The 26,205-nt window shown below is 39.1% G+C and overlaps 1 protein-coding gene across 3 annotated transcripts in view; it reads left to right on the forward strand.

The window, feature by feature from the left end:
* Nucleotides 1–26,205, forward strand: part of LOC114660652 (guanylate-binding protein 1-like) — a 75,657-nt gene that overhangs the window by 23,633 nt on the left and 25,819 nt on the right. For all 3 annotated transcript variants that reach the window (XM_028813486.2, XM_028813487.2, XM_028813488.2), the window contains exons 4-8: nt 11,258–11,385; nt 14,011–14,120; nt 15,422–15,609; nt 16,276–16,518; nt 24,407–24,678. In XM_028813486.2, the coding sequence (XP_028669319.1) occupies nt 11,258–11,385; nt 14,011–14,120; nt 15,422–15,609; nt 16,276–16,518; nt 24,407–24,678 (941 nt within the window). The remainder of the gene's footprint in view (nt 1–11,257; nt 11,386–14,010; nt 14,121–15,421; nt 15,610–16,275; nt 16,519–24,406; nt 24,679–26,205) is intronic.

A 26,205-nucleotide genomic window follows, 5' to 3' on the forward strand; every position in this document is an offset into this window, starting at 1 on the left:
AAGTACTCAACTTCGAGCGCTGAGAACAAATGCCAGTGCCGGTGTGGTTCCCTATTTACCCGACGAGGTAAGAAGGCGGTATCATGGCAGCAGAGCCGGCACTAAGCTAAAAATGAAGCGGCTTGCGAAAAAGTGGCATTTTAAGCCTTCGGTGCCTTCTGTGATTCTGGGAAATGTAAACTCAATCTCAAATAAGATCGACGAACTGGCTGCGCTGATGAAAAATGTCAGAACCTACAGAAAATGCAGTTTGTTGTGCTTTTGGCTAACTACCACCATCCCAGATGCTAACGTGGAGCTACCCGGGTTTAGCACAGTTAGAGCGGACAGAGATGTAAGTACCTGCGGGAAGCACAAAGGAGGAGGACTCGCTCTCTATGTTAATACACGGTGGTGTAACTCTGGACATGTTAACGTCAGTCTCCACTTGCTGCAGGGACATCGAACTGTTGGCCGTAAGTTTGCATCCCTATTACTTGCCCAGAGAGTTTGGACACGTCATTGTTGTTATTGTTTACATCCCTCCTCGGCGGACGTGGAGACAGCGAGTGACATCATCCATTCTGCTGTTGCTAAGTTACAAACTCAGCACCCTGAGGCGCTTGTGCTAATCACTGGAGACTTTAACCATGTGACGCTGGACAAAATATTACCTGCCTTCTCCCAGTATGTGGACTGTAACACCCAGGGAAATAAGACTATTGATTTACTGTATGCAAACGTTAAAGACGCATACAGCGCCACCCCACTGCCTGTGCTTGGGAAAGCAGATCATAACCTGGTTCTGCTTCAGCCTCACTACAAACCAAGAGTGAGGGTCCTACCTTGTGGCGTAGCTACAATGGGGCAAGGGGTGCAATGCACCCGGGCCTCGGGAGGGCCCATCAGGCCTCTTTTTTTTTTTTTTTTTTTTTTTTGCGAGCGCACGAAGCGCGCAGGTTTGGGGGCCCATTCAATGATGATTGCACCCAGGCCCCTGTGAACCTTGCTACGCCGTTGGTCCTACCTACAACCACACGCTTATTCAGGAAGTGGTCCCCTGAGGCAGAGAAGGCTCTGAGAGAATGCTTTGGAACTACAGACTGGGTTTATCCTGCAGGAATCACATAGTGAGAACATTGAGGAGGTTGTTGGCTGCACTACTGTCTACATCAACTTCTGTATAGACATTGTAGTTCCAGTAAGAACTGTACGCTGCTATGCCAACAACAAGCCATGGATTACAAGTGACATCAAGGGCCTTTTGAACCAGAAGAAAAGGGCTTTTAAAGGCGGTGATCAGCATGAGCTCAAGCACATGCAGAAGGAACTTAGAGTCCAGCTCAGGGCGGCGAAGGAGCAGTACAGGAGAAAGCTGGAGCAGAAGTTGCAGAATAACAGCATGAAGGAAGTGTGGGATGGGATGAAGATCATCACTGGCTGCAGCTCGAAGCGGGGTGCCACCATCGAGAGAGACGTGAAGAGAGCAAACCAAATGAACAACTTCTTTAACAGGTTTGACCACCCTAACCCACTCTCACTCTCACCTCGGATTACTGCACCCTCCACACATGCTTCTGCTGATACCAGCATAGGAGAGACATCCCCACCCACAATTACAACAGCACAGATGAGCAGAGAGCCGAGGAGACTTTGTGCCAGCAAAGCAGCGGGTCCAGATGGAGTATTGCCACGACTGCTGAAGGTCTGTGCATCGGAGCTGGGGGGTCCTCTACAGCGCATCTTCAACCTGAGCCTGGAACAGGGGAGAGCCCCAAGGCTTTCGAAAACATCTTGCATCACCCCAGTCCCAAAGGTATCATGTCCTAGTGAGCTGAATGACTTCTGGCCTGTTGTTCTGATATCACATGTGATGAAGACCATGGAGAGGCTGCTGCTTCACCACCTGAGGCCACAGGTTCAACACACCCTCAACCCTCTGCAGTTTGCATATCAGGAGAAGGTGGGAGCAGAGGATGCCATCATCTATATGCTACACCGATCCCTCTCCCACTTGGACAGAGGCAGTGGTGCTGTAAGAATTATGTTTCTAGACTTCTCTAGCGCCTTCAGCATAATCCAACCTCTGCTCCTTAGGAACAAGCTGACAGAGATGGGAGTAGATTCATACCTGGTGGCATGGATCGTGGACTATCTTAAAGACAGACCTCAGTATGTGCATCTTGGGAACTGCACGTCTGACATTGTGGTCAGCAACACAGGAGAGCCACAGGGGACTGTACTTTCTCCGGTCCTGTTCAGCCTATATACATCGGACTTCCAATACAACTCGGAGTCTTGCCACATGCAAAAGTTCGCTGACGACACTGCTATCGTGGGCTGCATCAGGAGTGGGCAGGAGGAGGAGTATAGGGACCTAATCAAGGACTTTGTTAAATGGTGCAACTCAAACCACCTATACCTGAACACCAGCAAAACCAAGGAGCTGGTGGTGGATTTTAGGAGGCCCAGGCCCCTCATGGACCCCGTGATCATCAGAGGTGACTGTGTGCAGATGGTGCAGACCTATAAATACCTGGGAGTGGACCTGGATGATAAATTAGACTGGACTGCCAATACTGATGCTCTGTGTAAGAAAGGACAGAGCCGGTTATACTTCCTTAGAAGGCTGGCGTCCTTCAACATCTACAATAAGATGCTGCAGATGTTCTATCAGACGGTTGTGGCGAGCGCCCTCTTCTACGCGGTGGTGTGCTGGGGAGGCAGCATTAAGAAGAAGGACGCCTCACGCCTGGACAAACTGGTGAGGAAGGCAGGCTCTATTGTTGGCATGGAGCTGGACAGCTTGACATCTGTGGCAGAGCGACTGGCGCTCAGCAGGCTACTATCAATTATGGAGAATCCACTGCATCCACTAAACAGTGTCATCTCCAGACAGAAGAGCAGCTTCAGCGACAGACTGCTGTTACTGTCCTGCTCCACTGACAGACTGAGAAGATCGTTCCTCTCCCAAACTATGCGACTCTTCAATTCCACCCGGGGGGGGGGGGGGGGGGTAAACATTAACATTATACAAAGATATTGTCTGTTTTTACCTGCATTGTTATCAATCTTTGATTTAATATTGTTTTTTGTACCAGTATGCTGCTGCTGGAGTATGTGAATTTCCTCTTGGGACTATCTATCTATCTATCTATCTATCTATCTATCTATCTATCTATCTATCTATCTATCTATCTATCTATCTATCTATCTATCTATCTAGTATCTATCTATCTATCTATCTATCTATCTATCTATCTATCTATCTATCTATCTATCTGGAAGGGAAGGTGGGGATAAGTTATATACTATAATACCTTATAAACAGTGGTAAGTCTGTGAGATTAGGCATTCTGACAAAGGTTACTTATTAATAATATAATAGAGGAAAGCAGAGCAATATATTACTCTACCAAGATAAAACAATTGGCGTAGCCCGGCAGGATTTTGGGGTAACCATGTTTTGCACCCTGTTTGCAAATACTGTTTTGATGTATGTGTTTGTGTATGTATGTGAATTTCAGGGCACCCAGTGTACAAATGCGGTGTAAGTAAAACATTGTTTGGTTGCTGAATGGAACATAACCAACAAAGTGTCGAGACTTCATGTGTGTCATGAGGACACCCACATGTTTGTTAGAGCTGGTAGTAGTGAGTCCCTAATTAAAGTGCTAGGGAGTGATGGGACATGCATGTGTCATTCATATGGCATTTAAGTGGTTAAAGTGCTAGGTAGTGATGGGACATGCGTGTGTCATTCATACGGCATTTAAGTGGTTAAAGTGCTAGGGAGTGATGGGACATGCATGCATCATTCATACGGCACTTATTCGTTTAGAATCTTGGTGTATGTATGTGTATGTTTGCTTACAGGGGCAAAAGTAGGCCAACTCATAATGAAGGTGGCAAATTGTATTAGAGTAAAATTGTAGACTCAGAAATGCCTAAATTTATATTAAAGTAAGACATCTTCCAGTGGTGTGGCAGAAGCAAGCAAGCTAAAGCTATTAAATGCAAACCTGTAGTGCAGGTAGAGAAAGCAGAAGCTGAGCTGAGCATGACACAAAATGGAATGGGGCTGAAAGGATTAAAATCAGGAAAACAGAAATCTGGTTTAAAGAACACAGCTGCTGTTATAAGAGGTTTACTATCTTGTATTATTGGTAATAAGGAAGATCAGTATGAGAAAGAAATTGAAAGTCGTGGAATGTTGTGTGAAAGTTTTGAAAGACGTAACAGTTGGTGTGAAAATTGTGAAGTGCTAGCATATAGAACACCCACTGCTGAAGTGGAAAGCACAGAAAGTAGGGGAAACAAGGAAAGAAAACCACCCATGGTGAAAGTTAGGGCAGTAGTAACCAAATCTGACTGGAACCCTAAAACATGAGTGGGTGACTTACATGAGACAGATGAGTGCTCAGCTGAAGAGTGGGAATGTGAGTGTGAGGAAAAGGAGAGAGATGAAAGTAAAGGAAAACAGCTAGGGTGTTTACTTTCATTATTCTCCACTGCACCACAATCTCCAGATAATTCTGAGGTCTGTCCAGTGTTTAAAGAACATGCTACACCGATAGATATTTCACCACTGTTAGGAAAGGTAACCAGTGCTGCACTGAAATTTGATTTAGGACAAAGAAATCATATAGAAGGCAGAGAAGCTGGTGAGTGTGAATGGCAATTGTTGACTAGAGGGCATGAAATGGATAATAGCATATTGGTACTGACTGAAGAAAGTGTGGAATTTTAAACAAGGAACAGTGGAAATAAAAGAAATTCGAGTGCTTGTGTGTGAAAGGTCTGAATGTATTAGTGCAAGAATGGCTGAGTTGGAAAGAAAGTGCACCAGTTTAGGATTTGGTTTGAATGGATCAGGACAAGCCAAAGAACAAAGCATGGGGGATGGTGCAGCAGGAAGGTTTACAAACTTAGGCAGCAAGTCAGGAATGCACAGGGGTGTGAAAGTCCTAACAGCTCTGCTAGGCCAGGCAGCAATTAAAAAGCACACACACTTAGGTTCAGTAATTCGAAACCTGACTGACCAGGGGCCTCATGTATAACACCGTGCGTAGAACTCACACTATAACATGGCGTAAGCACAAAAACGGGATTGTGCGTACACACAGAAAAATCCAGATGCAGGAATCTGTGCGCATGCAAACTTTCACGTTCTTCCACTACATAAATCCCGATCAGCGCGAAAAGTAACGCACGTGCACGCACCTTCTGTCCCGCCCCAACTCCTCCCAGAATCTCTCTTTGAATATGCAAATCAATATAAATAGCCTTCTGTGAAAAGACAATGGGAAAAGCACAGGGGAAAATATAAGAATTTCAGCAAATACCAAGTGGAGGCAAAGGAAAAACATACTATTTGTTGGTTTAAACAGTGGTATAATCAACAAAAGAAAGTTGATCGAGTGACAGAGTGACAGAGTGACTCGAACTCGAAAGCTCAAGTTCACAAAGTCGCACTGTGTCTGAAATAAAAAAGAAATCACATATCAAAGAAGCCGTGAAAAGGCAAGTCGCAGCCCACCGTCTGAGTGTCATATGAAAGCTTATTAGGGTACAGACAAAAAAAAATAGGCACACAGTGGGAAAAAGCACGAAATGTCAACTTTAATCTCAAAATTTCCACTTTAATCACGTCGTTCATTTTGTCATTAAAGTAGAACATCATAAACTTCATCTTAAAATCGTTTATTTTACTAGTTTCTCAATTAGCACGTTAAATGCTTTGTTCTGTATTTGGTCTTCTATGTGCTCTATGTGTGTGAATCACTACGTGCTTCCGTTCTTTCTCTTTCTCTGACAGGACACAGAATCCATTGCATTCGTGATATTACAGCTCTCTGAATAATTAAAATACTGAGATGTATACGTGATATCTTTTTCATGATGATAGGAATGAAAGCATGTTATTAAACATGGGAACACGGTGGCACAGTGATTGTTCATATCTCACGCAAGAGGCTTGCTACACCATGTGCGACCTTCGATGAAATAATTTATTACAGAAGTACTGTCTCTTTCAAACGTACTAACCTCTAATTCCTGTCCTTATTTTTCTTTCTCCAAATACCCAATCGCCACACAATCAGCTCTGTAATAGACGTTAAACCATCTGTAAGCTTTGAATGCCGATTCTTCAAAACTTTTAAGGAACATTGAAATATCTTCATAGTACATGTTTAATTATTCTATCCGTCTATCCTTCCAGTGTTGCGTCAGCACCAGCAACAATACAGCGCAAGGCAGGAGCTATCCGTGAACTAGCTAGTGCTGCGGCACCGTGTCCTCACATGTTTAATTATTAACAATACAGATTATTTAAATGAAGTTAAAGTTTTATCTGTATACTATAAGCAACATATTTTGCTGCATTTCATCTTAAAAATGATATTGTCATCATACGCGCTTTATAAAGTGGCGCAGGTTGTGCAATATTATAACTAGTGTAAGTTTACAGTGAGGTGATTGTACTTATAAGTACTAACAGTTCTACAAGGAGCACTTGATGGACTGATTGAGTGCGTTTATAGTTCTTGGGATGAAACTGTTTCTGAAACGTGAGGTCTGTACAGGAAAGGCTTTGACGCTTTTTGCCGTGGTTGAGGTAGTGTGTACTTGAAACTGTATACCGATAATTCTCTTTCCGATCAGCTGCTGCTGTGATTCCCCACTCAGATACAGTGATATAAATACTCCGAGTGGTGCAGTGAGAGTAATATGGAAAAAGATGATCCGCAGTGGCAACCCTTAATGGGAGCAGCTGAAAGAAGAAGAAGATGCAGTGAGCGTAACAACGCTAAAGCAGTTATGGTATTTGGAATACTATGGCTATTCCCTCGACCATTATATTGCTACAGGTTGTTTACAATCAGATGCATTACACTAATAAACAATATGCGGTTAATTTCAGTGTATTTATAAAGCCGCGTCAGGAACGTGGGTCTAAGAAAGAAAGGGTGACCACACAGGAACAGTAGCACTGCTTTGACGCTGGGTACCGCCAGTCTGCAAAACCGAGCGGAGAAATTGCGTACGCCAAGGTATGAGGTACCGTGGAAATGTACGTGGCTTTACGCCAAGTTTAGGTTTTATACATCGCGATTTGAGCGTGGAAACGTTTGTACGCAACATTTCTGTGCGTACGCACCGTTTATACATGAGGCCCCAGGTCTTTAAAAAGACAGCCTATGAATCTCCAGGCAACAAAATGGAGAAAAGTGAGCTGGTCTTGGGTAAAGAACAGAGGTCAGTTTTAGGAGAGATGCTGGATTTAGCACTTGGATTCTGGAGAGGTTTTAGCCCACACTTTCAGGTAGCAGTTACCATAGAATAAAAAAAAGACACACAGGCAATGAAAAAAATAGAAGGGTAGTGCAGGAAGACAGGAAAGGGAAAATAGTTATGTCTGTTTTCATTTTCTGTCCATTGGCAATAGTGAAACTTTTATTGTAAGGTTTTACGGACTTTGGGTTGGTGTAGGTAATAAATAGTGAACGCAATTAGCAGAGTAAAATCCACGCAGGAGATCGGGTTACCATTAGCACATTGGACCGGAGTGGCAGGGTGGCCAAGCTGTTCCAATGAATGCCTGGAAGCAAAGTTTGAGTGTTGGCATCAGGTTAACAACCAAGAAGATGAGATGGACAGAAACTGCTTTGTCACCTTCCATTTTGCAGACCTGCCTACATAGCGGAATGAAAAAAGAAATAGGAAAAGAAAACAAGCAAAGACTAAAGACAAAGACATGAAGAAGAACTGAAGAGACAGACTGGGGTTTAAGTGAGTAACAAGTCCACAAGTCATGCAATAATAGGTTAATCAGAATAGATATAGTTTAAAAAAAAGGTTTGTTCATTACTGCAGCAAATTTGTATTCCAAGGGGTGGAAACTGAACAAACCAGTTAGGAATGCCAAAATAAGGGGATTAATTTTGGGTTCATAAAGTATACATTCTGGGTATTAATTAATTAAGTGGGATAATTAATACAATTAATACTATCATTAAGGAAAATGTATACTAAGAAAATTGGTTAACTTTTCAGGAAAGCAGGTGCAGCTGCTACATTTGCAAGTCATATGGGCTCCAATGTTTAGGTATAGTCTAATTGGGAAAATATGGAAGCCCTGCTGAGATTGTCAGCTGTGGTACAAGCAGAGGACCACTGGGCCAATTCTGAACCGAGGTGTTTAGCACAAGGAGTATGCATATGGTGAGCAAACAACTCTAGGGGTGGCCTACGGGGGGAATGATGAGAGTTGCATAGCTGTGATGTCTCATGGTGGTGATACCAGCCTAAACTGGTAAAGGCTGATGGCAGTCAAAGGTTACACCATGGGTAGAAAAGCACAAGAGGCAACTAAGTCAACCCCAAATGTGCAAAGAGGGGCCACAAATGTTGGTTTGTGAACAGTTTATGCAGTGGTAAATGTGCTCTCACTTGGGCAGAAGTGGTTGTACTGGCACCTGTGGCATGTTACCTTTCAAATTTTGATGTTAATTGTACAGCTGCATATAATTAAATGAATAGTTTGGGACAGGGGTCTAATGAGCAGTTAGACACAAAACCAGTAAAGAACAAACGTCAGTTTTAGGAATTCACAATAGACTTAAATTTCAGTGGGCTAGTTTAGTGGAAGGTGTGGACTTGTCTCATTTTGAACCACAAGATCTGATGACATATGAAGACTGCAGAAAGCTAAACAAACAGTTGATGCAAGCCAGAGCAGATACAAGTCATCAGGAGAAGATCCACGTTCTTCTGATTGTCTTTGAAATAAAGAAGATATGTAATGGACAAATGGTCACAGACAACTTTTAACACTGGGAGAGCAAATACTGCAAATCAAAGCACAAGTTATGCAACAGACTCTTTAAACAATTAAGACTGTTTATAAAGAACTTGTACAAAACATTTATCGGGGTTGAGTGTTGTGATGTAAGATTTTGCGTATAATTTGATAAATATTTTGTATGTCTTTATTTGTAATTTAGGCAAAGCAATGTAATTTACATTAGTGAGTAGTTACATTACCCCCCCCCCCCTTTAGGAATGGATCTCTTTGATTTTTACAACAGAGATGGTTGGGGGGGGGGGGGGGGGGTGCCTTAAACCAGTTTGGAGAGTGTTTTTCTGCAAAAGTCTTTCAACCCCCGCAAGGAAGCCAAACTGCACCTTAACATATAGTTTTGGGAGATGGCAGGTGTTAAGATTGTCTTTGCCCCATTGGTCTGAAGCATGGCTGTTTGGAATTGGCTTCTATCAGAAGCTTTTAAGTACCATGATGTCCTATTGGCTGTAGGGGTTGGACAGAGAATCTATAAATCTGCTTGTTCAACCACATTCTCTCTCTCTCTTACAAACCTCTGATGATGAAGTAGTATCTCTCTTACCAAACTGATGAAGACCTTCACACCATGAACTGAAAAAGACAACACAATGGAGAGCACAACTGAGGCAGGCAATGCAGCCTGTTCTGAAGAAAGCTGAATGATGCTTTAACTAGAGACATTTTTAAGTAACTAACAAGTCTGTGTGCCACCTGAAACTACACATCACCATTTAATCAGGTTGTATGGTTGCCAGTATTCAAATGTACTTTGCATATTGTTATTTATGAATATTATTAATAATATATTATTTTATGTGTAACTTAACTCCTGCTTGTTTTTTTACTACACCTGATTGCCTATAGATATAGAAGGGAAGGTGGGGATAAGTTATATACTATAATACCTTATAAACAATGGTAAGTCTGTGAGATTAGGCATTCTGATAAAGGCTACTTATTAATAATACAATAGGGGAAAGTAGAGCAATATATTACTCTACCAAGATAAAACAAACAGGCAGGAATTTTCAATCTTTTCTTTTTTTCTCTTGCAATATCCAGCGGGATTCTATAAGTTTCCTGTGAATTACATTGCAAATATGAGTAATATTTTTGCTAGATAGAGAATGTAATGTTCAATCAAAAAAAAGTATGTTAGCCATCAATCACTGTCTTCCCAAAGATGAATAAAGACCCTCTTAAATGTCCATGCTAGAAAACAATATATCATATGAATAATGATGTTAAGATATTGCCTTTACCGTTAATTATTTTTCTTTATAAATGACATTTACTATTAAAAGTATGCATCAATGTAGAGAATCAGCACTGCATGCATGTACGGTATAATGAGCTGTGTACATTTACTGACTGTAATAACTCACAGTTGTAATATGTGTACCACTGTACTTATATTATCTATCCTTTATAAATTACCCAAGCAACAATCAATGTTTATCCCCAAACTGAAAAATACATTGATGTTTCTTTTTGCAAAAAATAGATTTGAAGCCCTAAACTGGTTATTGTAATTGACGCAAATACATTTTAAATTCATAAAAGCTCTAACATTCACAACTGTAAGTACTAATCCAAGTTACTGGGAATCTGGTTTAACAAACAGACCTCATGTTGGAATGATTCTAGAGGTAATTTTGTTACAGGTGTACTGCATATCTTGACCAGAAGGCAACTAGGATTTGTAGTAAGACTAGAAAATGAAACTTAGTTGTAATAATGGGCCAAAATCAAAAACAAAGATGTCATATACACTAACAAAGCCAAAATGTTAAATCTAAATCATACTGAAAAGGAAAAAGCAATATAATTGTTTACCTAGAAGGTTAAACAAAGAAACACACTCAGTCTTTTTGGGGAATCTGTAATCTTGGATAACCAGAAATTGCACAACTATAACCTTTATACGATAGTAATGTTACGCTTCTCAAACCTTCGGACATAACACAAAGCAATGCTATTGCAACTGCATCTCAAAATAGTGGCAGTCATTGGAAAACATAATGCTGTTGGAAAATACACTATTTTTTAACTATTTTAAAATTTGGTTGAAACTCAGCAACCTAAAAAAAAACATATACAAACAAATATGAAATTGACATGGTGGACTACCTTTAATTGTATTTCAAGCCTTGGAAAATGCAAGATACCTTTGTTACTATCCTTGTTGGGATGATTGAATAAGTGGACCGAAGTAAGTATATTTAAGAAAGAGTAGTTGTATTTGAAAATATTTACATATTTAATTGAACTCATACCTTGGAATTAGCTGTCACTAATTGGGTATGGATACTCTTTCTTGGTTCTACCAGCTCTAAATCTATCCTGATAATATTAGAATTTTTATTTCAACGAACCATTCTCTCGCTTCCTATCAAATGCAATTGTCTTTTTTTCTCATTTCTTTAACTACAGGTTTCTCATTGGGATCTACCATTCAATCTCACACCAAAGGTATCTGGATGATGTGCCTGCCCCATCCCAGGAAACCAGATCATGCCATCATTCTTTTGGACACAGAAGGCTTTGGAGACCCAGAGAAGGTCAGTTCTTTGTTTTTTCTAGCACTCAGTCTAGAACAGATGAATGCTTGCCTCTTTCAACTGTTCTCCTACAATATGATATAAATCATTTCTTACAAGCTTTTTATTTGATAGTATTTTCCTCCGTTACAATTATCAAGATATACCTTTAGAAAGATTTTGAATGCTTGGGGCATTGAAAGCAAAGTTGGAATAAATATGATTATTTATGTCACCATGATGCCTTATTTTATACCTATATATAAACGTCTATGCGTGGAAGTGTGTGTGTCTGTCCGGCCCAGAAGTGAGAGGTGCAGTCGGGCTAAGGGCTCCACCTCCGAGGATACGCAAGTGAGACCAGCACGTTGGCAAAATGAATCACCCGATGACAGAGTCACTTGCTTATCTGCTGTTACAGAAACGTGGCAAGCACATCGGCAAAACGGTATCCCTTTTACTTTTCCTCCCATCGCTAATACACAAGTGAGGCGAGCAGATCAGCAAAACAAAACCTCCGAAGAAAGACAGTCACTTAGCTGCTAATGCACAAACAATGTGAGCACATCAGCAAAACAAAACCTCTAGGAGAGAGATGCCCAGAGTAGTTCCTTTCAATTACCTGACATCTCTACATTTCAATTTTTTTTTCTGACGATTTCAATAGTTTCTAGAACCTCATGCTTTTTACAGCACGGGCTTACACAGCTAGTTTAATATAATACTTAAGGTTTCCATATCTTATCATCATGACCCTACAATTGGATTAAGCAGGTTTGATACTAGATGTATACATAAATGGGTGTCTTAAGATTGTCATATGTATAATATATTTCTCACACCAAAGAATGAAATAAAATTACAGAACAATTTCATAAAAAAACATACAATTACTGTCATTGATTTACTAACCTCCATATACAGAACACTTTAAATTTGAGCAACAGTAGCTTCTCATTTCTTATGACCTGAATACAGTTTTGAGGATACATGAAAATGTACACATATATTGCTAATAGCTTAGAATTTTTGACCCCAGGTAAATTCTTGTAAAATTCTAATCAAGCATTGTTTTAAAAAAACTTCCATTGTAGCCTTAATAGGGAGGTGAAATAAACTGTGACAAAGCTCAAAGAATTGACAACAAGCCATAAAAAGGAAATCTCAAGGTAGCCTTGGCACAGACCAGTGAAAAAAATAATCTCTCCATCAATGTGCATATTAATTCTAGCATTCCACTGGGGAAAATTACTATCAATGGTCACATTCTTATTGAATTTACATTGTTAAATCACCTAAAATCAAAAACATTAAATCTCAGGAATGATTTCACACAAATCTATATCTGTACTAATTAATAAAAGGCAAAGCCCTCACTGACTCACTGACTGACTCACTGACTGACTCACTGACTGACTGACTCACTCACTCATCACTAATTGTCCAACTTCCCGTGTAGGTGGAAGGCTAAAATTTGGCAGGCTGATTCCTTACAGCTTACTTACAAAAGTTATGCAGGTTTCATTTCGAAATTCAGCGCGTAATGGTCATAACTGGAACCTCTTTTTTGACAATATACTGTAATGGACGGCAGCTCGATGGCCATGGGAGGCGGAGTTGAGTGTCACGTGAAAAGACTGTGAACGCAGTAGGGAGAAATGAAGGAAGAGCCACAAACAGCGAAGAACAAAAAATTAATTAAACAATTGAGAAGGGAGCGAAACAATAAGAAGCGAGCGAGTGAAGCATACAAGCATCTTCATAAGGGAAACAAAGCACGGTGTAAAACGTAAGTTTAAATTAAGTTTATTGAAACGCTCCCGTTGTGGATTGCAATAACATATTCGCGAGATAAAAGAACGCAGTAGGGAGAAATGAAGGAAGAGCCTCAAACAGCGAAGAACAAAAAATTCATTAAACAATTGAGAAGGGAACGAAACAATAAGAAGCGAGCGAGTGAAGCATACAAGCATGTTCATAAGGGATACAAAGCACGGTGTAAAACGTAAGTTTAAATTAAGTTTATAGAAACGCTCCAGCTGCGGATTGCAATAACATATTCGCGAGATAAAAGTTTAATGAGAAGACACGAAGTATAAACGAACCACACGCCGCAGCATAACGTTAGGGGCAACAGTTTCAACCATTCTATGATCTGCTTCTCGCAACTGAAAGACGGCACATGGCGGATGTTAGCCAACTTGCTGATCGCAACGTTAGGGGCTTCAACTCTGGCGCTGACGATATTCGATTCCCGAGAGGGGATGCAGTGAGTGTGTATGCCTGATGAGCCCAGAATTAGGGAGAAACACGTGTCCCATACTCTTTGCATTATTTGAAAGTAAACTATTAAAACCATTCTATGATCAGCTTCTGGGAACAGAAAGAGGGCACGTGGCGGATGTAAGGCGACTTCATATATATATATATATGACAGCAACACTCATAACAATGACAACACAATTACATTGACAATCATGTTACGTTATTTTTAAAATGTTTCCTTTACTTTTTTATAACCTCTTTAACACACTACTTCTCCGCTGCGAAGCGCGGGTATTTTGCTAGTACATAATATAATAGTCTGTGTTCCCTGAATAAAGTATGTAAAGTCTTGGTAGCCATTAAGCTTTTGTTTTTCCCCAGGGTGATAATGATAATGACAGTTCCATTTTTACACTGAGCATTCTCCTCAGCAGCATGTTTATATACAACAGCAGAAGCAACTTGGACCAGAGCGAGTTTGAATATCTTCAGTATCCTTTTGCTGCTTAAAATTCTCCTAGAAGTCTTGGATATTCAATGTCTTTTCAACCCATTAAAAAGTGGTGCTTTTAATTTTTGTAGTTTTATATTATTTTTAGCTGGAAGTTGTACCATGTGTAAAAAACATAATTAGGTGCAGTGTTAGTGTGGAAATATTAAAAAGTAGAAATGACCAAAATGACAATAAAGTGAGGTTTGGGATAAAAGGAATAAAACATTTTAAATTGTTGCAACTTTGATACAGAGATGTTTTGTATGTTAGGATCTGCCATATTAAAGCAGTGTTTCATAAATTGTCTTTGAAAATCCTTGGAAAAGGCAATTCAGAGAGAAACCCTTTTCCAGTTAGGTTGGGTATGCGGTGGGTGTCTAAAAAAAGTGTCAATACAATACAATACAATACAATACACAGAACAGAACAGAAAACAGTAATCCTCAATACAATAGTACAATAGTAATATTAAAATAATTATATTACTATTTTACTATTATAAAATTAGATTGTGTTTAGTTTTTATGTTTTGTTCTTTACTCAAAAAGAAAAAAAAACACAGGAGGCATGAAACAATAATAATATAGTAGAATATTTTGGAAGCACTAAATGAGTCATCTAGATATTAGCAGTAACCTGAAGATAAAAACAAAAGAAACAGTGTGTTGTGTTTAAATGTTGGTAATACTCCATAACACTAACCTGTTAAGGGGAGAAAAAGAGAGACGTAACTCCAAAAACCTTAAGTTCAAGACCATAAGAGTTGGCTTTATTCACCTGCCCCTTGGTGGTCAGGAGGAGTGCCTGCCTAAAGTATCAAGCTCCTAATCAGTGCGATTCATCACTGTGCCTGGGGCCTGTAATGATTTTCTCCAGATGTTTTGTAGCAATATTAGTTTTGAGATGGTTGTGATATATTATTATTAATTAGTTTATGATTTGAAATGAAGTTTATGGCACTTTATTAATTTTTGATTGCCAATTTCTTTACTAATGTAATGTTGACTTTCCTGCAAAAGTGGTATTAAGTCAATTCAGTTAAGTGTATTTTTGTTTACAGCTCTGCAGGCACAGAGCTCTGCAATACGTTTCAGGTAGATATAAATACAAACTTTACAAATTACTGATTACATGATGAGTACACATAAAGGCATAGATTTGTGTAAACAAACAAAAAATAAAGTATTTGAGTAAATATCAATAGTAAAGGCTATATATTTAATGTTCTGTTATTCTGTTTCACATAAGAATTTAATTAAAACATGAAGAAAGAAAGCTCTTCCTTATCAAAGTTGCCAGCTTTGTGTCGGAACTCACAAAACACATTCAGCTGACAAAGTCAAAGAAAAACAATGAAGAATGGGAATTTATAGATTTCTTTCCAGATTTTGTATGGGTCCTCCGAGATTTAACCCTTGACATGACTATCAATGAGAAAACGGTGTCAGCTGATGAGTATCTGGAGCATACTTTGAAGCTTAAGAATGGTAAGTGCTCTTATATATAAATTTATTAACAGTTTCAGTAAGTCAGTAAGACATAGATTTATGAAAAGCTGTGCTTTCCTTCAGCTCCTACATTTCTGTAAAATGGCATCTGCGAATCCATATGGTTTTTCTAAATTCAAAGTGACTAAATAATAATTGTAATAATTTTGGTTGGGTCTTCATAGAATGGCATTAGTTCAAGACAAGCTGTCTGTTTTTTTTTGTTTTTTTTTTTTGCTGGTGCAAATTTTTTATATACAAAAGACAGAAATTTCAAGGTAAGGTATATAAGGTAAGGAAGACACAAGTTATACTCATTAATCATGGCACCATAGAGTGGTGACGTGTTTCATATTAGTTTCCACATGAAAGTAAGATTTTCAATGTACTCTGTAGTTGTGACAATAATAGCCCTATAAACCTATTTTATTCAGAAACAGCATTGATGTAATCTCATGTAGTGACATTATTTGACCACTACAGGTCAGTATGTATATACTTTAATGTGAAAGAAGATCACAGTCTATCTCATTTTCAGTATATGTGGCAAAGGTAAACAATCAATAAACATCACTGATTACATGCCACGTGTAATATTGGCCTTTATAAGTGTTATTTATAACATATCTATTGAAAAGTACTAAAATGTTTGTTTATTTACTCAAGGAACAGATGAGAAGACTGAAAAGTTTAACACTGTGAGACGCAGCATCCGTAATTACTTCCCAAAAAGGAAATGCTTTGGGTTTGTTTGTCCAACTACCAGATCAAAACGTAAGCGGCTTGATGAGCTTTTGGATGAAGAGCTTGATGCAGAATTTGTTAAAGAATTTGAACTTTTCTCCAGTTACATTTATGAAGAAGCCAAAACCAAGACAGTTGAAGGAGTTCACAAAGTCACTGGAAGAAGTAAGTTGTTAGATTAGATAAAGTCCTGGGAGGTATTCCATAGAGCGAGTTTAGAGAGTAAGCCTCATTTAAATTGAGGCACTGGGCTTATCTAAGCCAGTTGTGGTTTCACCAAAGAGGATTAAGGTAAGTCACGCTTGGTATCCAAAGCAACTAAGTGTCATCTCTTAGCCTGCTCTGTACTTGTCTAAAGATGAACCTTAGCCAAATGTTCTGGATTGAGAGTTAATGAAGTCCCACTTGATGATAAACAAAACCTTTGGGAAAAGGTTCTAAGAATTTTTTGAGCATATCTAATGTTGCTGAATTCTAATTTAAATTAATCTTATATGTTCATTACAAAATGGTAAAACATTATAACATAAACTATCCATTGAAAATAACATTTAAATTATGTCATTCATTACCACATTTGTCAGTGACAGAATTTTCTAGCATATCTAATGTTGCTGCATTCTTAGTTATACTATCATTTAAATTAATCTGATATTCATTGCAAATGGTAAAACGTTAAAGGCTGCACTGTTTATTGAAAACTGACAACAATTAATAATATATCACATTTAAATGATTGTCATTCATCTCTATTGCTTTGTTTTGTCAGTTAGAAACAATAGGAAAAGAAGTAATAATTAAAAATAGGTTAGAAGGGGTTTTTCCATAATGTTAAAATTGTCAGTTATAATTGTACCAATTCTAAGTCAGTTAACCTCTAACACTAAACTAGTGCAAAGATGTTTATCGTAATGTAATGTATAAGGAAATGTCACAATGTTAGACCTTCCAGCATCAACCCTGGTGTTCTTCTGCCCTTACACACTGCAAAACACTATTAACCCACCTGACAAAATAATGCATAGAATGAACGCCCCTTGTCATTTTTGATAAAAGTCATGACATTTTTTATATGTACATTGTAAAATAATAGTAATAATAATAATAATAAAATGACTTATAATAATAATAATAAAATAATTGTAAAATAATAGTAGCATACACCAATCAGCCATAACATTAAGACCAACAGTCTAATATTGTGTTAGTTCCCCTTGTACCTCCAAAACAGCTCTGGCGTGCTGAGATATGAACACTGCAAGACCTCTGAAGGTGTTGTATGGTATATAACACCAAGATGGTGGCAGCAGATCCTTTAAGTCCTGTAGGTTGTGGGGCATCCATGGATCGGACTTTTTATTCCCAGCACATCCTACAGATGCTTGATCAGCTTACGATCTGTGAAATTGGAGGCCAAGTCAACACCTTCAATTCTTTGTCAAGTTCCTTAAAATTTTTCTGAGCAATTTTTGTTTGCGGCAGGGCAAATCATCTTGCTGAAAGATGTCACTGCCATCAGGGGATTCTGCTGCTGTTAAAGGTTGTAAGTGGTCAGCAACAATCTTTAGTTAGGTGGTATGTGTCAAAGTAATATCCATAGGGATGACCCAGAGCATCACACTGTCTCCACTGGCTTCCCTTCTTCCTATAGTGACTCCTGTTGTCATCTCTTCCCCAGGTAAATGATGCACATGCACCTGGCATGATCTTAAAGAAAATCTAATTCATCATGCAAAATTCATTCATTGCTCCATGGTCCAGTCCTGGTGCTTATGTACCCGTTGTAGGCATTTTTAATGGTGGTCAGACGATAGCATAAGCATCCAGACCAGTCTGTACTACGCAGCAAGTTATAATGCACTGCGTGTTATGACACTTTTCCCTCTTGGCCAGCAATGCCAAAAGTGTAGTGAATGCAATTACAGTTTGTTTGTCCTTCTCCACTTTAAACCCATCTGGAAGAACACCGAACACAGCTGTTAATGGGTTAGGAGGGATTGTGACCAATGTTCCCTCTAAGCTGAGCGCGTGAGCGATCGCTCACACGAATTCAGAGCGTCGCTCATACTTCCTGCACGATCGCTCATTCCGACGGCGTCGCTCGTACTTATCGTACGATCGCTCACTCCGACCGTCGGAGTTGGTGCTCATAAATTTTTGGCTTAAACAAAATGTCGCTCATGAACAATGTTTTTTGCTCACTATATGCTACTCCTTAGAGGGAACATTGATTGTGACACGAAGGCTGTCTGAGAGGCACTTAAAAATTTTGGTCCAAAATGATGTTAATTTGGTGCAAGCCCAAAACATGTGATCCAGTGAGGCTGGGACTTGATTTCAGCGTTTGCAGGTTGGATCTTGCCCTGGAAACATTTTGGACAGTTTTAAGTGAGACAGATGTGCTCGATATATAATTTTGAATTGAATAATTGTATGCTTTGCGCATATGGAGGTCGAATGAATTCTCTGTATTGCTACTTTCCACTCCTTTTCTGATATATTGATTAAGAGATCTTTTTCACATTGTCCTCTTGGATCTTTGAAAGGGAGGGACTGTAAAACAATTTTATGTTGCAGAGATGGTGTTTAAGTCCTTGAAATTGAGCAATATTTTTTCCGGCATGGAGGAGGGTGCAAGATGAGGAAAATCGGGCAGGTTTTGTTTAACAAAGTTCCTAATTTGAAGATAGTGAAAGAAATGTGTAGCTGGAAAGTTTAAATTTGGAATGTAATTGTTCATAGGATGCAAATATGTTGTCTATATAAAGATCTCTAAGCAATTTAATCCCAAATCTTTTCCAGATATTAAAAACTGCATATGTTTGCGAGGGTTGAAAGAGGTGGTTCTCTTGCAGGGGTGCCACAGATAAAAGATTCCTTTTTAGTGACACTGACCAATCATATTGCACAATAATGCATTCTGATGAGAGCAGACTCCTTCAGCCCAAGTGACATAGAAGCATTGCATCTGTGACAGAAGCTGCATCTTTTTTTGGTTACTAAATGTGCATTATATGTTTACATGTACTAAATGTACCATTCTAATAATTGTGAAGTAAATTATGTTCTTGTATATAATTTTCAGTTGATGCCAAAAACACTTTATATTGCCACTAACATTTTAATTGCTTGAAGAATGACACTCACAAACCTGTTATGTTTACAGTCAAACTGGGCAATACAAAGGAAACTTTTTTTTTTAATTTGAATAATGGTGTTAACTTTTAATTCTGCAATGCACAAATTCAGAACCATAATGTACTTCAACTTTCGTCTACTATGGATTGCCACGCAGTCTCTTTTGCTTTCTTTATAGTGGATACACTTTTTTTTTTTGTGCTAATATCGATCAACTTTTATTTCTCAATCAACTGCTAAAAGACCACCACTGTCTCTGTTGCATGTCCTCCTATTTTAAGACAATCAAAACTGTAAACTTTTCCAAGCTGTCCCATAATACATCATTCATTCGATCAGTTTTACATGTAAAGTCACAGGTTCTCAATCTTCAGTTATTGCACTCTCCTCTGTGCTTTCTGAACTATAAGAGAAGGAATCAATAATTTGTTGTCAGGGCTGCTTAGACCTCACAAGTGTGTGCAAAATTGTGGATTGCCAAAACCTGTCTTCAGTTAACTAGAAACACTTTGCATTCATGAAACCGACTGAACCTTGATTGGAAAATGAGGATTATTCAAGCTAAGCTCACTGAGCTAAATCTCCATTTCACCAGCGCACTTTGTGGAATACCCCTCCACAAAGTTAACAGTGCTCCACTGTGAGGCCATAACCCCACTTAATGTGGTCTGGGGATTTGAAAGTGTCCTTATTGAATGATCCTGGGAGGTGTTTCCTTAACTGGTCGATCCCTAGCCCTTAATATGTAAAGCATACATATAAATTGAGGTCACTGTTATAAAATGTCCTTCACTGAAGCCTGATTTGGGGCACTTACACTTCTATTGCAAAACAGCAGCACAAATGTACATTTCCATTAATAATAAAGAAGAGAAGAGGACCTCCAGCAAAGAGAATTCCAGGGAAAAGTAAACCTCTGGGGGTAAAGTTTGTATAATGTAGGAGAACTGGCATTCTACAGGCATCCTGCACTATCATAGGCCACATGTGGATTTCCTTTACTGTGGTATAATATTGTGCTGTGTCTGTCACCATTGATTCAAATATGTTTTCAGGGCTGTGCACCTTAGTTGGTACTCTTGAGCTGACCCCTACACCCAACAAATGAGCCAAGGCAGACAAATTATAAAAAAGGAAAAGGGAATAATTAAATGAAGAATACACAGGATGACACAGGGTAATGTTGCACAGCACAATTACAACTAAAAATAACAAAACTTACAGTATAACCTTTTAAGACCTACATATACAGGGTTTGACTCTCTCTCTCTCACTGAGAAAGTGTCGTGGGTCCCACATGAGCAAACAGCATTTACTTTAAGATGACTTGCTGTGAAGAGTAGGTTAGCATACCATTGCAGATAAGTACTGATAATGTCTGAAGCTTTACAAGCAGATGCCTTATCTGTTCAGCAATGATGAAGAAAGGAACTGGGAAAATTTGTCCAGTTGGACAGTTGACTATCAAAGGGTGGAGTCCACCTACAGTCACTGTTCTTCTTTCAGGTTGGTGACTTGTGGACTGTGGAGGGAACAGTCAAATACATTAAACCTCTGGCACCCTTAACCATAATTCCCTGTGTCTCGTTTAATGTAGCCCCCATAAGCTCAGCCAAATAATCGCATGTCTGAGCAGGAATAAACTGAGCATACTTCATAAGACAATGCTGTTTCAATAGTGTAAGGAACTTGTTAAGCTGGTGATGTGCATGGCTATGTATTGCTTTGTGTAATCTGAGGTTTGAACTGCACTGCATTTATTATCCAGTATTGCCATCTAGTGGAAAGATACTAAGTCAAATTAGGTACTGTTACTATTTAGTACTCTTCACACATTGATAGCAGCTTGAAAAGCCTTCCAAAAAAATGCAACACTGAAAACAGTACCAAAAGTAAAACATGAAAACATGTGATTTGAATTAGCAAACATAAGCAAAATAACTAGAATAAATTAGAGAATATGAATAATGTAAGTTATAATCACAACTGTTGAATTAAACTTTATTTATTATTGAACGTAAACTTTCATAGTAATTTAGTTTTTAATATTGTCACAGACAGCTACAAAGTAATCATAAATTAAATGATCAAACACAAAGTCCAAGGGTTTAAATTCCTGGAAAATGTCCAGTGACCTTCAAAAGACAACAAGCTTCACTAATTTGTATTTATAATTTTTATATTTATGTAAAATAAAGTTTTGAAGTAGTATGGGACATTGTGACGGCATTATTCCATGAGAAATTCCATCATTTGATGCTTTGATGATGAAAAATGTCAAATTGCCACTCCAGAATTTCACATAAGTACACAAATTGAGTTGATATCTAGTGACTAAGGCAGAAATAGCTTATGGTTTGTATCATTGCTATGCTTTTCAGCCATTCATTTACAACCTATTAATTGTGGATGGATGGCCTTTGTCATCCTGTAAAATTCTAATACCATCAGGATGAAAATGCTTCAGAATAGTGATCACTCAAAATTGTTTTGTATTTATGGCCTTGACCCTTAAGAAATTAAGTGAAACTTAACCATATGAAGAAAATACACTCCATTCCAGAACAGAGCCATCACTATGGGAAAAGCACTTGGGCCTCTAGACTTGTTTTGGTGTATACCACACATGAATGTAATGGCTTACTGAAAAGGTGACAGGATATTCACCTGAACAGACGACAATTTTCTTTAGAGCATTTTACCTAGGTATTTCTTTTGTCTGAAATGAATGCATGGATGCTATAGCAAAGAGTTTGTGCTACCATTCAGAGTTGCATCTATATGATGATGCCTCAGTATTACTTTAATCAGTCTTTGCCTCTGAAACTTCAGCGAAATTTGTCTAAAAAGTGTCTTCTCTCAAAGTGACTCAAACAGCTTCTGTGAGCAAATGGGTCTATCCAGTATATTCATACATTACCCTAAGCATGATGGAATTGTATATTAATTGATTAGTGATCTTATTGCCCATCCCTGTGTAGAAGCACCTGGCTTCATTTTAATTTATATAGCTTATTTACCCCAAAATGTCTGTCATTTTTACACTAAGCATTATTTTGTTATATAAGGTATTCTGCTTTCTACAGTACCTATACAAAATTCACCCTCTTGGAAGTTCTCACATTTTATTGCAATACATCTTCAAATCACAAAGGAAAACCCTAATTTGAAGTTTTTGGCACTAATCAAAAGAAAAAGACTCTTTGCTGTCAAAGTAAAAACAGATCTCTGCAAAGTGGTCTATGTTAATTACAAAAATCAAACGCAAAATAACTGATCGCATAAGTATTCACGTCAGTATTTAGTAGATGAACATTTACCAGCCATGACAACCTTGCGTCTGAATGTACAGGTCTCTATCAGTTTTACACATCTGGATATTAAAAATTTTCCCCATTCTTCTTTGCAAAACTGCTCAAACTCTTGTTATATTTTATGGGGATCATGGGTGAATAGCCTTTTTCAAGTCCACAAATTTCCAAATGGATTGAGATCTGGACTCTGACTCAGCTAACATTGTTGTTTTTAAGCCAGTCCAATATATCTTTCACTTCATGCTTGGGGTCTTTGTCTTGCTGGAAAACAAACCTTCTCACAAGGTGCATGTTTCTTGGAGACTGCATCAGGTTTTTCTCCAGGATTTCTTGTTATTTTGCAGGATTCATTTATCCTCTGACCTCACAAGACTTCCAGGGCCTGCTGCAGAAAAGCATTCCCTGAGTATGATGCTGCCACCACCATGCTTCACAGTGGGGATGATGTGTTTTTGTTAATGTGCACAATTTGACTTACACTAAATGTGGTGTTTAGTCTGATAGTGAATTTTGGTTTTATCAGACCAGAGTACCTTTTCCATTTGACTTCAGAGTCTCCCATGTACCTTCTGGCAAACTCTATTTGAGATGTAATGTGTGTTTTTTCAACAGTGGCTTTTTTGCCACTCTCCCATTAAGCTGGGAAAGATGAAGCACCCAGGCAACAGTTAGTCTCTCCAGTCACAACAGCTTGTGACTCCTTCAGAGTTATCATAGACCTCTTGGTTTCCTCCTTCATAAGTCTTCCTCTTGCACGATCACTCAGTTTTTGTGAAGAGCCCATTTTAGGCAGATTAACAGCTGTGTCATACTCTTTTCATTTCTTAATGGATGACTCCAGGGGATACTCAGTGACCTGGACATTTTCTTGTCTCCATTCCCTAATTTGTGCTTTTCTATCACATTTTCATGGAGTTGCTTGGAGTGTTCTTTTGTCTCCATTGTATAGGCTAGGCCACTATGCTCACTCATTACAAGTTGGACCTTCCAGATTAGAGGCATTGATATGGCAGTCAACGGAAAACCCTTGACTACAGACAGATGATATTAATTCACCTAATTCTTTGACTTCTAAAACCAATTGGCTGCACCAGTGTTGATGGCACATGGTTGTTTCAAATGTATTCAGTCATTTATTGAACCCACTTTGTCCACTACAGAAAAATATCCTGATCCAACCCTTGCAACCAAAGGCACATATCGAAATGCAGCCATGGACAATTTACTTGACCTGAATGATGAAACAGCAGTCCTTTACAAGGCACACTTATCTACTGTATACAGCTACACACAATCATTTTTGGATCAATTTAGAGTTGACCATTGCCTAACGCACTTGTTTTTCTCATGTGGAATGAAACAGGGTAGAGTGGAAAAAAAAATGCTAACTCTGTATTTGCAGTGATAAACAAATGCCTGCACATTATTAAATATAATACATTAGCGAATGTATGAATGTGAATGTAATTAGTATAAAAAATCAGTTACATTTACTGATAGAACTGGGCTTCATTGTAACTTTGCATTATTGCTTTATAAGCTTTACATTTTGGTCAAGGCCAAAACTGTTACAGCTCTTTTCTCTTTTTCTTTTTTTCCAGCTTTTGGACCACTCGTTGAGAGTTATATAGCAGAACTTAACAGCACACAGAAGTTCTGTGTGGAAAGTGCAGTTACCCAAGTGGCTGAAAAAGCTAACCAGGTTGCCCTAGAAAAATCCCTGGATTTCTACAGAAAAGGGCTTGAAAATTTCACTTCCAGTTCCCGTGATGCCCTCACTGGTTTACAAAAACTTTTATACAAAACAGCTCTTCAAATCTTTTTGAAGAATTCCTTCCTAAAAGATAGCCAAGAATACCTTGTTAAGTTAATGGTAAGGTACCTCTAAAACCTCTGCAAGTTTTATACTTAACCCCTTAAATTAATAAACTGCTCAGAAAATTAAAGGAACAGTTTGAAAACACATCAGATCTCAATGGGAAAAAAATCATGCTGGATATCTCTACTGATATGGACTGGGTAATGTGTTAGGAACGAAAGGATGCCACATTGTTTAATGGAAATGAAAATTATTGACCTACAGAGGGCTGAATTCAAAGACACCCTGAAAATCAAAGTGAAAAAATGATGTGGCAGGCTGGTCCACTTTGATGAAATTTCATTGCAGCAACTCAAAATCGTACTCAGTAGTTTGTATGGCCCCCATGTGCTTGTATGCATGCCTAACAATGTGGGTGCATGCTCCTAATGAGACGATAGATGGTGTCCTGGGGGATCTCCTCCTACCAGGGCATCACTGAACTCCTGGACAGTCTGAGGTGCAACCTGGTGGCATCAGATGGACCGAAACATAATGTCCCAGAGGTGTTGTATTGGATTTAGGTCAGGTGAGCGTGGGGGCCAGTCAATTGCATCAATTCCTTCATCCTCCAGGGACTGCCTCCATACTCTAGCCACATGAGGCCGGGCATTGTCATGCACCAGAAGGAACCTAGGACCCACTGCACCAGCATAGGGTCTGACAGTGGGTCCAAGAACTACCTAATGGCAGTCAAGGTGCTGTTGTCTAGCCTGTAGAGGCCTATGTGTCCCTCCATGGATATGCCTCCCCAGACATCACTGACCCACCACCAAACCAGTCATGCTGAATGATTTTACAGGCAGCACAACATTCTTCACAGCTTCTCCAGACCCTTTCATGTCTGCCACATGTGCTCAGGGCGAACCTTCTCTCATTTGTGAAAAGTACACGGCACCAGTGGTGGACCTGCCAATTCTGGTATTCTATGGCAAATGCCAACCGAGTTCCATGGTGCCGGACAGTTTTGCACAGGGCCCACTAGAGGACATCAGACAATCAGGCCACCCTCATGAAGTCTGTTTCTGATTGTTTGGTCAGAGACATTCACACCAGTGGCCTGTCAGAGGTCATTTTGTAGGATTCTGGCAGTGCTTATTCTGTTCCTCCTTGCCCAAAGGAGCAGACACCGGTCCTGCTGATGGGTTAAGAATCTTCTACGACCCTGTCCAACTCTCCTAGAGTAACTGCCTGTCTCCTGGAATCTCCTCCATGCCCTTGAGACTGTGCTGGGAGACACAGCAAACCTTCTGGCAATGGTACATATTGATGTGCCATCCTGGAGAAGTTGGACTACCTATGCAACCTCTGTAGGGGTCCAGGTATCGCCTCATACTACGAGTAGTGACACTGACCGTAGCCAAATGCAAAACTAGTGAAAAAACAGTCAGAAAGATGAGGAGGGAAAAATTTCAGTGGCCTCCAACTGTTAAACCATTCCTGTTTTGGGGGTCATCTCATTGTTGCCCCTCTAGTGCAATGTTTGTTAATTTCATTAACACTAAAGCAGCTGAAACTGATTAACAACCCCCTCTGCCACTT

The sequence above is a fragment of the Erpetoichthys calabaricus genome, chromosome 11 (genome assembly GCF_900747795.2).
Source record: "Erpetoichthys calabaricus chromosome 11, fErpCal1.3, whole genome shotgun sequence".
NCBI lineage: Eukaryota > Metazoa > Chordata > Cladistia > Polypteriformes > Polypteridae > Erpetoichthys > Erpetoichthys calabaricus.